At 43.1% G+C, this 17,545-nt stretch overlaps 1 protein-coding gene across 1 annotated transcript in view; it reads left to right on the top strand.

The window, feature by feature from the left end:
• PRKAA2 (protein kinase AMP-activated catalytic subunit alpha 2) overlaps nt 1-9,862 on the top strand; it is a 66,286-nt gene extending 56,424 nt beyond the window's left edge. The window contains exons 5-9 of the mRNA XM_063427645.1: nt 1,112-1,199; nt 3,069-3,293; nt 7,093-7,597; nt 8,285-8,411; nt 9,069-9,862. Coding sequence (XP_063283715.1) covers nt 1,112-1,199; nt 3,069-3,293; nt 7,093-7,597; nt 8,285-8,411; nt 9,069-9,304 — 1,181 coding nt within the window. The 3' untranslated portion in view covers nt 9,305-9,862. The remainder of the gene's footprint in view (nt 1-1,111; nt 1,200-3,068; nt 3,294-7,092; nt 7,598-8,284; nt 8,412-9,068) is intronic.
• The last annotated feature ends 7,683 nt before the right edge of the window (nt 9,863-17,545 follow it).

The raw sequence follows: 17,545 nt of genomic DNA on the forward strand, positions 1-17,545 counted from the left end.
AGGAGATAACTAACCCAGAATCCATTGCTAATGGGATTATCCCTTGGTACAGAGAAATACAGTTTTTATATTAAAATCCATAACTGACATAATATTCCTGCTTGACAGCTACTAAACCCTTTATTACATAGATGGGACCTGGGCGCATAGTTAAGGGAACTTGCGCTCAGATCCCAGCACAAATAACCGAACGCGGTTCATTTTCCCGTATCAGGACCACTTAGTTTAACCGATTGTATGAACTGAGGGAATAAAAGTCCCGAAAACTGAAAACTCCCGAACGGCTCGGAAGTCCAGCGGGGCTTGTGTTGCTGAGTAGCCGAATTTAGTTCCAGGCACTCGACGACAAAACCCCGCTGGCTTTCCGCGAACGAAGATGGCCGCCGCCTCGTGTTCGGTACACGAATGGCGGCCACCCGCAACAGACCGCAATTAACACAGATACATTGTTGCAAAGTACCTAATTGGAGACACACGACCGGCTGTGGGTGGTCTCCCATTCGGTACTTTGCTTATTCCACGAACAGTGCGGTGATTCACTGTTCGTGGATAATCCGACTGAACCCTAGCGGTATTCGTGTGCTGTAACACACGAATGCCGCATACATTACACAATACGGTTAACTGCAAAAAGCAATCTACAGTTCGGTGAAATATGCCGTTTGGTTCTATAAGTGGCTAGATTTGCCACAGTCTGTTTATATTGCAATGTCTTATCTCCTTCTCTGTCTATAGCCTTCTAGACCCTGCATGAACCTCCTAGGTGTGATTAAAGTTCAATTTACAGAGCAGGAGATAAAAACTTATAAAATAATTAAACATCTGATTGAAAATAAAACCCTTTTTATCATGCAGGCTGTGTCAGTCACAGCTAGGGGAGGTGTGACTAGGGCTGTTACGCATTGCTAACACGCACGATAAGGTCCTTGAACTAAATGGCAGAGAATTGAGCAGTGAGACTGCAGGGGCACGATCTATATATTAAAAACATCTTTATTGAGCCAAAGTTGTTTTGTGTCTCTTTAACCATTGTCACTGCTGTTTAGATTGAGCAAACAGTCATTTTACAATTTGAAGTGATTTAATGGATGAATGACATCATTTTTCTCAGGACTGTCTAACATGATGTCAGATGGAGAATTTCTGCGCACCAGCTGTGGATCTCCAAATTACGCAGCCCCAGAAGTCATATCTGGAAGGTACGGGTTTTGTTTGACTGATGGAAATTTGACAGAAATAAAGTTTTTTTTTTTTTTTTTTTTTATTCTTTATTTTTGCAGTGCGCGTATAGGTTACAAGCAGGCATGAGGTGCCCCGAAAGCAGTCCTCAGGCATTTTCCTCGCTAAACATGCGGGACAATTGGTTACTAGGCACGTTTTTATATATGGTTGTTTGCTGATGCATTCAATTTGTAAAAGTAGTTTTAAACTGTGAGTAGGCTTGGACAGCGTTTAAACTGGACAATGAACAATACAGGTTATGCATTTATATATAACAGTAGCTATACCAACAGACTAGTGCGTTTGTATTATAGGTGGCATACAGGTTGGGTCTTGAGAGTTCATTGAAACACAAATATCACCCTGGCCGATCGGAACTACCCGTTCTGCCTTGGCGGGGAGCCGTCAACATGGCGGTCCTGATATCTCATGTACCTGGGGAGCCCCGTCACTATCCGACTCCTGCTCTATCTGTACTGTGCAGCAATGTGTGAGTGTCCACCAGAGCAGGCACTAGAGGATAGTCCAACCATGCCGCACAGCGAGCTTCCCACTGGTTTCTCAGGGGCAGCAGCCGAGGCGTGCTTGTCCCATGTGGTCCTCCAGGGGCCGGTGTGAGCTGTGATGGGGTGCGTGTGTCAGCCGCCCGTGGTCGTCGTTGCAGGGGTCGTGTGGTTGCACGCTGAGTGGAAGGTGAGACGAAGGGCTGTCTCTCAGCAGGGGTATCACACTTGAGGCTAGGCTTGATCCCTCCATGCGTCGCGTGGCCCCATCTCCCCAGTGCAACTGCTATCATTGCTGGCGTGTTTGGTCGCGTTGGTGAGTAACCTGTGTGGCAGGGTCTGGAGGCTGGGGTTGCGTTGTTGGCTGTAAGCACAGGGAGTAGTCCAGGCTTTCCCATGTCTCCTGCGCACATGGTGCCGCCATCTTGGTCGCAGCTGTCGGGCCCCCCGTCCTCGGCCGTTGTGTCTGAGTCAGGGCCTTGGGGTGAGGACCGGGATAACCCCCCCGGTCCATAGGGGGGGGGAACAGGGCCGGATCTGCTCGGGTTTGTGGCTTAGGCTGGGTGCTGTGTTGCAGGATAGTGGGGCAGCGGCCGTCTGCCCCGCTCACCGCCGGAGAGGGCCTCTGTTGGGGCAGCGAAAGTCTCTCCTCCAGGGGACTGAAGCTCAGTGAGCCAGCCTCTCCCTGGTTCCAGCAGTCCCTCTGCTTTAGACACTGTTGCTGTCGGTTTGTGTTTGGGGTAAAAAACATGTTTTTTCAGTCGTTTTGGGTGGTGATTTGCAGGAGCTTCGCTTGTGTGCGACCGTCCAGCTCGGCGGTCCGGCCCCGCCCCCCCAGAAATAAAGGTTTTTACGAAGCTTACCCAAAGAAAGCATTGTCAATTTATTGCGCTGGAGCTCGGATAATTCCTGAAAATGAACTCATGGCCAGGGTTTTCCTATCAGTTTATAAAAATGTTACTATGTCTAATCTTCTTTAACTGCTTTAACGCATTGCTAACACGTACGATAAGGTCCAGGCCAGCAGGATTGTCTACCTTCGCACTCCTCACCCTATAGAATAGGTTTTACAGAATTATCTGTTTAATAGTTTATTTCATGTCTAAGGGGTGAATTGATGTTCACTGAAAATCCACCCGTAATGTGGGACTAACTGCATAATGCCTCCTCACAGTAAGTACAGTTACCTGGGTAATATCAAACATACGTAATTTGGTTATTCATCACTAAAGCTGCACAACAAACGTAACCCAGTCTTCTATTCGTATTAATCCATCCCACTGTATGCCTATATTTATTTATTAAGCGAGTACCATGGCCGTCACGCTGTCTCTTATCTTGCAGACTGTACGCCGGGCCTGAAGTTGATATATGGAGCTGCGGTGTTATTCTTTATGCCCTCCTCTGCGGGACGCTGCCGTTTGATGATGAACATGTTCCAACGCTATTTAAGAAAATACGAGGAGGAGTATTTTATATCCCCGAGTACCTGAATCGCTCTGTTGCGACCTTGTTAATGCACATGCTACAGGTTGACCCACTAAAACGTTCCACAATCAAAGATATAAGGTAACAGCGTGAATGTTAGATACCAAAAGATTCATTAAACCATGACGCAAGTAGAAGGTTTCATTTTCCAGACTCTGTCCATCTACCTGGGCTTCTGCCAAAAACAAAAAATCAATCCCCCAGTTTTTAAGTGTTTATTTTTTCTATTCCATTATTGAAAGGTTCACTGTAGGGTCAGGAACACAAACATGTATTCCTGACCCTATAGTGTTAAAACCACCAACTAGTCCCCCTGTGCCCCTCATGCCTCCATAAATATAGAAAAATCTTACTTTTATTCAAGTCTGGAGCTGCAGACTTTGTCCCTGTTTCCTGTAGACCTGCCCGCTTACATCAGCAGAAGTGGTAGCCTGATCCAATCACAATGCTTCCCCATAGGATTGGCTGAGACTGACAAAGAGGCAGATCAGGGGCAGAGCCAGCATGATTCAAACACAGCCCTGGCCAATCAGCATCTCCTCATAGAGATTAATTGAATCAATGAATCTCTATGAGGAAAGTTCAGTGTCTGCATGCAGAGGGAGGAGATACTGAATGTTTGGATGCATTTTAGGCAGCCATGACCCAGGAAGGATCTCTCACAGCCATCTGAGGAGTGGCCAGTGAAGTTATCACTAGGCTGTAATGTAAACACTGCATTTTCTCTGAAAAGTCAGTGTTTACAGCAAAAAGCCTGAAGGTAATGATTCTACTCACCATAACAAATTCAACAAGCTGTAGTTATTCTGGTGACTATAGTGTCCCTTTAAGTGTTTATTATCTCTATTCCATTTAGTGTTTATTTCGATTCCATTCTTTTTTTTGTGTTGCGCTAAAGATGACTTTTATAATTCTGTGATGAATGAACCTGTGTTGTGATTAATGGAGACACCATACCCAAGCTCTTCTGAACTTAAAGTACTTGTGACTTGGTACAAACAGATCAGAGATATATTAGAGTGGGGTCAGGAAACCACCTCACTACATATTTTGCATGAGGAGCATGCTCCGCTACTAGGTGTACATCTATTTACGCCATTATTTGTTGGCTTTAAAGCATTTTCAAAGTGGATACTGTCTGTTTCTACTTTTATTAAACTTGAGGTAACATAAATTTATAGTGTGACAGATCACCCTGTCCCTGGATTACATTGCATGGTCCGTTATACGAATGTCACCCAACAGATTATCCCATGTGGTTTGTATACCGAACAAAGTACCAAACAGACAGACCACCCAGAACAGTTGTGTGCTCTCATTGACCTTCTTAACCCTCATTATCACCTTCGTAACCGCAATTACCACAACGTTCTAAGTGGTCGGATGGGTGGCAACCGTTCGTATGGACGAACACGTTGCAGTGGCCATCTTTAGTCGCGAACACGTACAGCAGTGTTTGGTCGTCGAGTGCATGGAACTATAATCGTGCACTTGACGGTGTGAACACCGCTGGGACTTCCACCTCCAGTTAAGTTCAGGAAAATGTATGCAAATGGAACTGCGTTCGGTGGAAGCAAACTCCCAAACGAGGGGCACACAACCAGCTCACATACGAACTATTATATTCGTTATTTTATTGTGTTTTGTACTCCCGAAAGAGACCGACCTCTCAGCCTGAATTCATGGAACTCTTTTGGGCAAGCGCCTCGTGTGCGGTTGCTCTAAATTATCCCCCCTATGCGTTTCGGCTGCGTTCGTGGGATCAGAGCGCGGTTATGTTGGGCGCTCAGATCCAGGCTATTCGGTAATAAAGGACTTTAGGGGTACTCAGTTGTTAAGTGTGTATTTTGGGGTGTTTTTGTTAGGTATGTCCTGGACCTGAGAGTTGATGTAATTAAGTTGTGCACTTTTACTGCAGTCTCCTCTCAAGTCCAGTGGGGAATGCCCCTGGAATATGTAATAAGAAACCTCTTGCATGGGGAGTTGCATATAAGGCCGCATGTGGCTCCCATTAAACCCGTTCTACTTCACCCTCAAGTATTACCCAAGCAAGGAGCACAACCATAAATATATACAAAAATCTATTTTAGATGGGTCCATAGCAAATGGATATATCAATATACATATCAATAAATCAAAGAAAAAACAAACATTCTCATACAAATGGTACAGAGAAATTGCCAAGAGTTCTAGAATTGCATATGAGCAAAATATATAGTAAATGGATTACTGAATACCAGTGTAGTAAATAGCTATATGAGATACCAAATCATCACAACCCACAAATAAATCTATATACAAAGAACAGATGCATACCAGACCAGACCTAGTGAGAAGAGAGAAAAAAAATCAATCAGTAAGCCTTTGTCAAGGGAGCCTGTTGTGAAAGGGTGAGAAACACCCTTATATACCTTTAAAAAAAGAGTCATAAAACTAGATAGATGGGTGGCCACCCATAACGATTATGGATGAACCGTAAGCATCTGATTATGGTTACCAAGGAAACCAAAAACAAGGAAATAAACATGTATACATAATGCTCAATGACAACATAAAAGGGAACAGACATATGTAGGTATCAGATAATGTCTGAATAAAACATTTAACACGCGTTGTCTATAATAGACACAATAAAGTAATATCTCAGTAAAGACATAAAACGAAATCTACCCAACCAACAAGAGATAGACTAGAATATATCAATGGGAAAAATTAATAAAGTATCGGTACCGGAGTTATATAATGTGGATAAACCAATTCCGGGCATTGAAAAGTGATAGCGTTGTTTGAATGAATCAGCAAGGAAGCATGGAACGCGCTGTGCGTTCCAACTCACAGAAACTAAGGTGGAGCCTGCGGAATGGAACGCGCTATGAGTTCCAACTCATACAAGCAGAGAGGGAGCCAGATCGGCAACCCGTGCATGCGTGGAAATGGCGCTCGGAACGCATAATGTGTTCCAACATACATACGTTTAGAAAGAGGACAATATGATAGGCCTTGTCAATCGAAGAATCAATAGATTGATATCATTCATAAGGCAAGTTACTTCAAAGACAGGAGCCCTAATCTTAACTAATAAATAACAGGGAAAAAAAAACAGAGCCTCGTCTGGTGCATGTGGGTTACAGCTATACCTGCTTTATTACTGCTTGGGAATACTACAGCATTACTCGTACTAGGGGGAATGGACATCACTGGCGGCGGAAACCCCTCTTCTCTTAGGGTGGCCACCATGTATGGGAATTCAAAATTTCAAGCCCAACAAATCCACAACTAGTCTGAAAACATTTGTCTTAGATGCCCTCACTCCGCCCGGTATTTACATCCGAACGGCGACCTTGCGGATAGGTTTTGGAAGTTCTGTGCGATTATTCCAGGTGCAGAGGAGAGTACTTTGCTGTGATACGCACAGGTTTGTGATTTTGTTATTTCTCATTAGATGATGTTCTAGCATTGTTTTGGGTGTTCATTATTGCCATGGTAATTTGTAATTTGTGTAAAATTTTTTTTTTTTTTTTTTTTTTACAAGATCATAGCATTTTTTCAGACCAAAGCAAACAATTTGGAAATATATCCTTTGTTTTTCTAACTTGGTTATTTTGGCCTAAGGTTTGCAATTCCATTGTCCGTCGTCCACATTTCCTGTTTTATTGAATGACCCATCAGATGGTAAATAATAAGACTGGTGAGTCATCCAATGCACATCCATCATCTGGATAGTAAAACAAAGGAGGTCTTTGTCTTCTCTGCCTGTGGTGGCTATGACAATTCCTTTTCACCATCCATCCAAGTAATATATCTCTAGATCATTCACTAATTCTTTAACATTCTGACATATCTTTGCTGATCTTTAAAAGCATGATCTTTTACCCCACAGAGAACATGAGTGGTTCAAGCAGGACTTGCCCAGTTACTTGTTTCCTGAAGATCCCTCATATGATGCCAATGTGATAGACGATGAAGCTGTGAAGGAAGTGTGTGATAAGTTTGAATGTACGGAGTCGGAGGTCATGGCCAGTCTGTACAGTGGAGATCCTCAGGACCAGCTTTCAGTGGCGTATCATCTGATTATAGACAATCGAAGAATAATGAACCAAGCTACTGAATTCTACCTCGCCTCTAGTCCACCAGCCACCTCATTTATGGATGAAACTACTCTGCACATCCCACATGGAGTCAAACCACATCCCGAACGAATGCCTCCATTGATAGCAGACAGTCCAAAGGCAAGGTGTTCATTGGATGCGTTGAATACTACCAAACCCAAGCCTCTGGCTGTGAAAAAAGCAAAATGGCATCTGGGGATTCGCAGCCAGAGTAAGCCGTATGATATCATGGCGGAGGTTTATCGAGCAATGATACAGCTTGACTTTGAATGGAAAGTGAGTTATCATGTTTTGGTCAAATGTCAAACATTGACCAGGAATAATTGAATAATTCCATCTGGAAATTGTCCATTACATAACAGTGAGCATTACTATATCTTATATTAAACTGCAGACTGTGGACTTAAAATAGAGAATATCAACTTGGGGACAAACTTGTAAAACTGAATCAATCTGTAGATTCCATTGGATGCCATGGCGATTGCTCCACTTTTAGAACTTTAGCTTATATTTGCCCAGTGGAAATACCACAGTGTTGGAATCTGCAATTAGCCGTAACTTTAAACCTCTGATCATGTTATTGTCTTTTAGAAAAATATGTTGAAAACTTGAAGTATGTACAAATCACTAAAGACAAACAGAACTAAATAAAAAAATAAGCTACCGTAAATAAAGATGTAAAACATCTGAATGTTGCTCTGTAAATGATAATTAAGGTGAGAGCAGTCAGGTTCCATTACCTTCCTGAGTATTGCCATTGAGAGTTGTATGGGAGCGCACTAGCCATACACCATCTTGTATGGGTTGGGGAGGAGGTTGTCACAGGGCAGCTATACGTAGAGGCTACTAAAAGTGGGAGGAGCTCTAACACATTGATAGATTTAATATGTCAACGCACCAAGATTAGAAGATGCATCCTACAATTTCCATAATTTAATGCTGACAGTATGCCTCATTTTCCAGGCAGTGAACCCATATCACCTTCGAGTGCGAAGAAAGAATGTCGTCACTGGGAACTACTCCAAGATGAGCCTCCAGCTGTACCAGGTGGATAACCGTAGCTATCTGCTGGACTTTAAAAGCATCGATGGTAAAATACAAATGATCTCTGAAAACCACATGATATTGTTGAGTGAAATACTACACGTCTGGTCTTTTATACAATTATTTAGACAGTTATAGAGATGAATAGAAGACACATATATAATGGTCTGAAGCACCTCCACCCTACAAGACCAAGGAAGCGCCAGGCACTCCAAGGTAGGAGAGAAAAAAAGGAGACTATTGAATTGTATTATTATTTTCTGCTCAACTACCTTGGAGTACCCAGTGCAGCACTTTATTAAGTAGCCCTGATATAAAACTCTTGTCCCCTTGTTACTTCTGGGTGCATTCCATGATCACGAAGAGTTAGGCGAAGTGGTCACACTACTACTGCCTTCACCTGGGAGTTTCTATTCTGCATTAAAACCAGCTAACAGAAAGTATGTATGTTAAAAATCCTTGGGTGGTGAGGTAAAGGGTTGGTGTGAACAATTTTCAAGTCCTGGACAAAACTCCCAAATTATGGAATAAAAATCATAATGAAATTTCAGTTCTGAATCGGTAAAGATGCATAACTGAAAGGGTGTAAAATGATCTTTCACACAAATTCTCTATACTTTACTACATATACATATTTGAGGAATAGTAGGCAGACCATGAAAAGGTTGATGTGCATAACAATGCCTTGATCTTTGTATTGCAGATGAAGTCATGGAGCAGAAGTCTGGCTCCTCGACTCCCCAGAGGTCCTGTTCTGCAGCCGGCCTTCACAGACCAAGGCTGAGCATTGATTCCTCTACAGCAGAATGCCTGTCACAGAGTGGACCTGTCTTTGGCTCCTTCACAGGAAGCTTTGCATTGGCCAGCCCACGCTTAGGCAGCCACACCATGGACTTCTTTGAAATGTGTGCCAGTTTGATCACCACATTAGCTCGTTAAGTGGCAGTAACTTTAATTACTGGGGCACTGAAGAACATAAACCTACTGATTAATTTAGTGAATGCACAAAACATACAAATACTTTTTTTTTTTTTTAAGGAAACATAGCAGAAAAGGCCTGTGCCAATTTATAGTAAGCAGAGGATTTATTTCCAGTATGCTAATTTATTAATAGAATTGCAAATTACATTTTATTTATTTTGATATTATAATAGTTATATTATAGCACATTTTATTTTTATAAGTGCATTTCCCTTATTTTAAGAGCCTAAAAGAGTGATGTTTTAGATAAGCATTATTTGTATTCTTTTAATGGTAGAATGTTTTAAAACAGATTTTATATTTAGCGAGATTTCCAGTGATGTCACGAGTGCTGCTTTTACTATAAAAATCACTGGATCACAATTATAAAAGTTGTACTTGAATGTTTATGGGAGATGTATCCCACAAATACCTGCATACCTTACAGCCTTCCTAAATCCTACCAACTAATCCTATCCCCAGCCTTCCTAAATACTACCAACTAATCCTATCCCCTGCCTTCCTTAATCCCACTAACTAATCCTTTCCTCAGCCTTCCTAAATCCAACCAACTAATCCTATCCTCAGCCTTCCTAAATCCTACCAACTAATCCTATCACCAGCCTTCCTAAATCCTACCAACTAATCCTATCCCCAGCCTTCCTAAATCCAACCAACTAATCCTATCCCCAGCCTTCCTAAATCCTACCAACTAATCCTATCCCCAGCCTTCCTAAATCCTACCAACTAATCCGATCACCAGCCTTCCTGTTTATGGGAGATGTATCCCACAAATACCGGCATACCTTACAGCCTTCCTAAATCCTACCAACTAATCCTATCCCCAGCCTTCCTAAATCCTACCAACTAATCCTATCACCAGCCTTCCTAAATCCTACCAGTAATCCTGTCACCAGCCTTCCTAAATCCTACCAAGTAATCCTATCACCAGCCTTCCTAAATCCTACCAAGTAATCCTATCACCAGCCTTCCTAAATCCTACCAAGTAATCCTATCACCAGCCTTCCTAAATCCTACCAAGTAATCCTATCACCAGCCTTCCTAAATCCAACCAACTAATCCTATCACCAGCCTTCCTAAATCCCACCAACTAATCCTTTCACCAGCCTTCCTAAATCCTACCAACTAATCCTATCCTCAGCCTTCCTAAATCCTACCAACTAATCCTATCACCAGCCTTCCTAAATCCTACCAACTAATCCTATCCCCAGCCTTCCTAAATCCAACCAACTAATCCTATCCCCAGCCTTCCTAAATCCTACCAACTAATCCTATCCCCAGCCTTCCTAAATCCTACCAACTAATCCGATCACCAGCCTTCCTGTTTATGGGAGATGTATCCCACAAATACCGGCATACCTTACAGCCTTCCTAAATCCTACCAACTAATCCTATCCCCAGCCTTCCTAAATCCTACCAACTAATCCTATCACCAGCCTTCCTAAATCCTACCAGTAATCCTGTCACCAGCCTTCCTAAATCCTACCAAGTAATCCTATCACCAGCCTTCCTAAATCCTACCAAGTAATCCTATCACCAGCCTTCCTAAATCCTACCAAGTAATCCTATCACCAGCCTTCCTAAATCCTACCAAGTAATCCTATCACCAGCCTTCCTAAATCCAACCAACTAATCCTATCACCAGCCTTCCTAAATCCCACCAACTAATCCTGTCACCAGCCTTCCTAAATCCTACCAACTAATCCTGTCACCAGCCTTCCTAAATCCCACCAACTAATCCTATCCCCAGCCTTCCTAAATCCTACCAACTAATCCTATCCCCAGCCTTCCTAAATCCCACCAACTAATCCTATCACCAGCCTTCCTAAATCCTACCAACTAATCGTGTCACCAGCCTTCCTAAATCCCACCAACTAATCCTATCCCCAGCCTTCCTAAATCCTACCAACTAATCCTATCCCCAGCCTTCCTAAATCCTACCAATTAATCCTGTCACCAGCCTTCATAAATCCTACCAACTAATCCGATCACCAGCCTTCCTAAATCCTACAAACTAATCCTATCACCAGCCTTCCTAAATCCTACCAACTAATCCTATCACCAGCCTTCCTAAATCCTACCAACTAATCCTATCACCAGCCTTCCTAAATCCTACCAACTAATCCTATCCCCAGCCCTCCTAAATCCCACCAACTAATCCTGTCACCACCCTTCCTAAATCCTACAAACTAATCCTATCACCAGCCTTCCTAAATCCTACCAACTAATCCTGTCACCACCCTTCCTAAATCCTACAAACTAATCCTATCACCAGCCTTCCTAAATCCTACCAACTAATCCTATCACCAGCCTTCCTAAATCCTACCAACTAATCCTATCCCCAGCCTTCCTAAATCCCACCAACTAATCCTGTCACCACCCTTCCTAAATCCTACAAACTAATCCTATCACCAGCCTTCCTAAATCCTACCAACTAATCCTATCACCAGCCTTCCTAAATCCTACCAACTAATCCTGTCACCAGCCTTCCTAAATCCTACCAACTAATCCTGTCACCAGCCTTCCTAAATCCTACCAACTAATCCTATCACCAGCATTCCTAAATCCTACCAACTAATCCTGTCACCACCCTTCCTAAATCCTACAAACTAATCCTATCACCAGCCTTCCTAAATCCCACCAACTAATCCTATCCCCAGCCTTCCTAAATCCTACCAACTAATCCTATCACCAGCCTTCCTAAATCCTACCAACTAATCCTATCCCCAGCCTTCCTAAATCCTACCAACTAATCCTGTCACCAGCCTTCCTAAATCCTACCAACTAATCCTATCCCCAGCCTTCCTAAATCCTACCAACTAATCCTATCCCCAGCCTTCCTAAATCCTACCAACTAATCCTGTCACCAGCCTTCCTAAATCCTACCAACTAATCCTATCCCCAGCCTTCCTAAATCCTACCAACTAATCCTATCACCAGCCTTCCTAAATCCTACCAACTAATCCTGTCACCAGCCTTCCTAAATCCTACCAACTAATCCTGTCACCAGCCTTCCTAAATCCTACAAACTAATCCTATCACCAGCCTTCCTAAATCCTACCAACTAATCCTATCCCCAGCCCTCCTAAATCCCACCAACTAATCCTGTCACCACCCTTCCTAAATCCTACAAACTAATCCTATCACCAGCCTTCCTAAATCCTACCAACTAATCCTGTCACCACCCTTCCTAAATCCTACAAACTAATCCTATCACCAGCCTTCCTAAATCCTACCAACTAATCCTATCACCAGCCTTCCTAAATCCTACCAACTAATCCTATCCCCAGCCTTCCTAAATCCCACCAACTAATCCTGTCACCACCCTTCCTAAATCCTACAAACTAATCCTATCACCAGCCTTCCTAAATCCTACCAACTAATCCTATCACCAGCCTTCCTAAATCCTACCAACTAATCCTGTCACCAGCCTTCCTAAATCCTACCAACTAATCCTGTCACCAGCCTTCCTAAATCCTACCAACTAATCCTATCACCAGCATTCCTAAATCCTACCAACTAATCCTGTCACCACCCTTCCTAAATCCTACAAACTAATCCTATCACCAGCCTTCCTAAATCCCACCAACTAATCCTATCCCCAGCCTTCCTAAATCCTACCAACTAATCCTATCCCCAGCCTTCCTAAACCCTACCAATTAATCCTGTCACCAGCCTTCCTAAATCCCACCAACTAATCCTGTCACCACCCTTCCTAAATCCTACAAACTAATCCTATCACCAGCCTTCCTAAATCCTACCAACTAATCCTATCACCAGCCTTCCTAAATCCTACCAACTAATCCTATCACCAGCCTTCCTAAATCCTACCAACTAATCCTATCCCCAGCCTTCCTAAATCCTACCAACTAATCCTGTCACCAGCCTTCCTAAATCCTACCAACTAATCCTATCCCCAGCCTTCCTAAATCCTACCAACTAATCCTATCCCCAGCCTTCCTAAATCCTACCAACTAATCCTGTCACCAGCCTTCCTAAATCCTACCAACTAATCCTATCACCAGCCTTCCTAAATCCTACCAACTAATCCTATCACCAGCCTTCCTAAATCCAACCAACTAATCCTATCCCCAGCCTTCCTAAATCCCACCAACTAATCCTGTCACCACCCTTCCTAAATCCTACCAACTAATCCTATCACCAGCCTTCCTAAATCCTACCAACTAATCCTATCCCCAGCCTTCCTAAATCCCACCAACTAATCCTGTCACCACCCTTCCTAAATCCTACCAACTAATCCTATCCCCAGCCTTCCTAAATCCTACCAACTAATCCTATCACCAGCCTTCCTAAATCCTACAAACTAATCCTATCACCAGCCTTCCTAAATCCTACCAACTAATACTATCCCCAGCCTTCCTAAATCCTACCAACTAATCCTATCCCCAGCCTTCCTAAATCCAACCAACTAATCCTATCCCCAGCCTTCCTAAATCCTACCAACTAATACTATCCCCAGCCCTCCTAAATCCCACCAACTAATCCTATCCCCAGCCTTCCTAAATCCTACCAACTAATCCTGTCACCAGCCTTCCTAAATCCTACCAACTAATCCTGTCACCAGCCTTCCTAAATCCTACCAACTAATCCTGTCACCAGCCTTCCTAAATCCTACCAACTAATCCTGTCACCAGCCTTCCTAAATCCTACCAACTAATCCTGTCACCAGCCTTCCTAAATCCTACCAACTAATCCTGTCACCAGCCTTCCTAAATCCTACCAACTAATCCTATCCCCAGCCTTCCTAAATCCTACCAACTAATCCTATCCCCAGCCTTCCTAAATCCTACCAACTAATCCTGTCACCAGCCTTCCTAAATCCTACCAACTAATCCTATCCCCAGCCTTCCTAAATCCTACCAACTAATCCTATCACCAGCCTTCCTAAATCCTACCAACTAATCCTGTCACCAGCCTTCCTAAATCCTACCAACTAATCCTGTCACCAGCCTTCCTAAATCCTACAAACTAATCCTATCACCAGCCTTCCTAAATCCTACCAACTAATCCTATCCCCAGCCCTCCTAAATCCCACCAACTAATCCTGTCACCACCCTTCCTAAATCCTACAAACTAATCCTATCACCAGCCTTCCTAAATCCTACCAACTAATCCTGTCACCACCCTTCCTAAATCCTACAAACTAATCCTATCACCAGCCTTCCTAAATCCTACCAACTAATCCTATCACCAGCCTTCCTAAATCCTACCAACTAATCCTATCCCCAGCCTTCCTAAATCCCACCAACTAATCCTGTCACCACCCTTCCTAAATCCTACAAACTAATCCTATCACCAGCCTTCCTAAATCCTACAAACTAATCCTATCACCAGCCTTCCTAAATCCTACCAACTAATCCTATCACCAGCCTTCCTAAATCCTACCAACTAATCCTGTCACCAGCCTTCCTAAATCCTACCAACTAATCCTGTCACCAGCCTTCCTAAATCCTACCAACTAATCCTATCACCAGCATTCCTAAATCCTACCAACTAATCCTGTCACCACCCTTCCTAAATCCTACAAACTAATCCTATCACCAGCCTTCCTAAATCCCACCAACTAATCCTATCCCCAGCCTTCCTAAATCCTACCAACTAATCCTATCCCCAGCCTTCCTAAACCCTACCAATTAATCCTGTCACCAGCCTTCCTAAATCCCACCAACTAATCCTGTCACCACCCTTCCTAAATCCTACAAACTAATCCTATCACCAGCCTTCCTAAATCCTACCAACTAATCCTATCACCAGCCTTCCTAAATCCTACCAACTAATCCTATCACCAGCCTTCCTAAATCCTACCAACTAATCCTATCCCCAGCCTTCCTAAATCCTACCAACTAATCCTGTCACCAGCCTTCCTAAATCCTACCAACTAATCCTATCCCCAGCCTTCCTAAATCCTACCAACTAATCCTATCCCCAGCCTTCCTAAATCCTACCAACTAATCCTGTCACCAGCCTTCCTAAATCCTACCAACTAATCCTATCACCAGCCTTCCTAAATCCTACCAACTAATCCTATCACCAGCCTTCCTAAATCCAACCAACTAATCCTATCCCCAGCCTTCCTAAATCCCACCAACTAATCCTGTCACCACCCTTCCTAAATCCTACCAACTAATCCTATCACCAGCCTTCCTAAATCCTACCAACTAATCCTATCCCCAGCCTTCCTAAATCCCACCAACTAATCCTGTCACCACCCTTCCTAAATCCTACCAACTAATCCTATCCCCAGCCTTCCTAAATCCTACCAACTAATCCTATCACCAGCCTTCCTAAATCCTACAAACTAATCCTATCACCAGCCTTCCTAAATCCTACCAACTAATACTATCCCCAGCCTTCCTAAATCCTACCAACTAATCCTATCCCCAGCCTTCCTAAATCCAACCAACTAATCCTATCCCCAGCCTTCCTAAATCCTACCAACTAATACTATCCCCAGCCCTCCTAAATCCCACCAACTAATCCTATCCCCAGCCTTCCTAAATCCTACCAACTAATCCTGTCACCAGCCTTCCTAAATCCTACCAACTAATCCTGTCACCAGCCTTCCTAAATCCTACCAACTAATCCTGTCACCAGCCTTCCTAAATCCTACCAACTAATCCTGTCACCAGCCTTCCTAAATCCTACCAACTAATCCTGTCACCAGCCTTCCTAAATCCTACCAACTAATCCTGTCACCAGCCTTCCTAAATCCTACCAACTAATCCTGTCACCAGCGGTCTTATCTTCGGCTGTAGTCTTCTCGGGGCTTTGGGAGAGAAGCGGTGAAGATATCAAGGACAATTTGAGGCACGGATAGATCGCAATCTGCTTGCTGCGCACACTTTACATTGGAACCTTGGTAATGCCACAGACTCTTTTAGAAAGGGAGCTGGGTGTCCACAGTCTCTGTAATGTGAATAGTTTTAAATTGTCCAATTTGATTCTTAGAATAAAGAAAGGCCCAGTAAATGACTTCACAGCAGAATGCGGTTCTGGGATAACAGCAAGTGCTATAGTGAGTCTGGATTGGCTGTCACTCGGTATTAAAACCATTATCTGTTCTGCTACAACCGACTTTCAGTGCAGGTTCTGGAGTACAGTTCTAAACCAAGATTGGTTTCCGTGGTGATTGTTCAACAATAGTTCTGTAAAAGTCGCCCTCACGTTTCACCTATAATAAGTGGTGATATATCGATAAAGATTACGGGACTTGTTCAGTATGCATTTTACTGCTGACCAGAGCAGGTAATGGAAGTGCATGCGAGATACAGTAACTGAATTCAATGTTATATTGTGATTGGCTGCTTCTGGTATTCTCAGCCAATCAGAATCCTGCTGAAATAAAAAATGTCCCTGAACACACCATGCGCAGCTGGGAAGTAACTAACGGAAGCCTTGTACCGGCTATACATCGGAGCACAGGAATGATAATTAGTCGTGTTTCATAACGTCAAATACTCACAATGTGTTTCATCGGGTGATTATTAAGGGCTAACGAGTCAGTGCATATGATAATTCGTTATTGGACAATTCTGAATGAATATTACAGTTAATACTCGAAGTTCACTATTTAGGGCGAGTAGGAAATGTGTGCAGATCGTTATTGTGTTTCCTGCAATTAGTGAAATGTGATATTTAATTTAGGAAATGTTAAAAGGTTTTATGAAATCCCCATTTTGGGGGGAGACTTTGCCAATCCCCCATTAAGGTTTACATATACTGAATGATATGAGTGGTATCACACCCCTTCGTGTACAATCAATCATGTGATTTATTGATTTAACTGGATTCGTATTTCCATTCTTTAATCATAAAGGGCGAACATTTAGTACATTACTTAAAAACAAATATAAATAATAGATTTTGTTCAATTCCTACTACGCTCATCTTCCACGATCAGAACTAATGTACAGAGGGCCCTGGTGGAAGAGGTCAAAAAGTGAATCCCTGTCTATCGTAAAACTCCCACAATGCTTTGCAGCTGCGGATCTAGCACCTATCCTTGCAGGGCTGTGTATGCGAGCACTGTAATGTTTTTTGTGTGTATGGTATGTAGTGTTGGTGTTTGAATGCAGGGGTGTGTTTGTGTGTAGTGTTGGTGTTTGAATGCAGGTGTGTGTTTGTGTGTAGTGTTGGTGTTTGAATGCAGGGGTGTGTTTGTGTGTAGTGTTGGTGTTT

Source organism: Pelobates fuscus, chromosome 7, assembly GCF_036172605.1.
Source record: "Pelobates fuscus isolate aPelFus1 chromosome 7, aPelFus1.pri, whole genome shotgun sequence".
In the NCBI taxonomy this organism is placed as follows: Eukaryota; Metazoa; Chordata; class Amphibia; order Anura; family Pelobatidae; genus Pelobates; species Pelobates fuscus.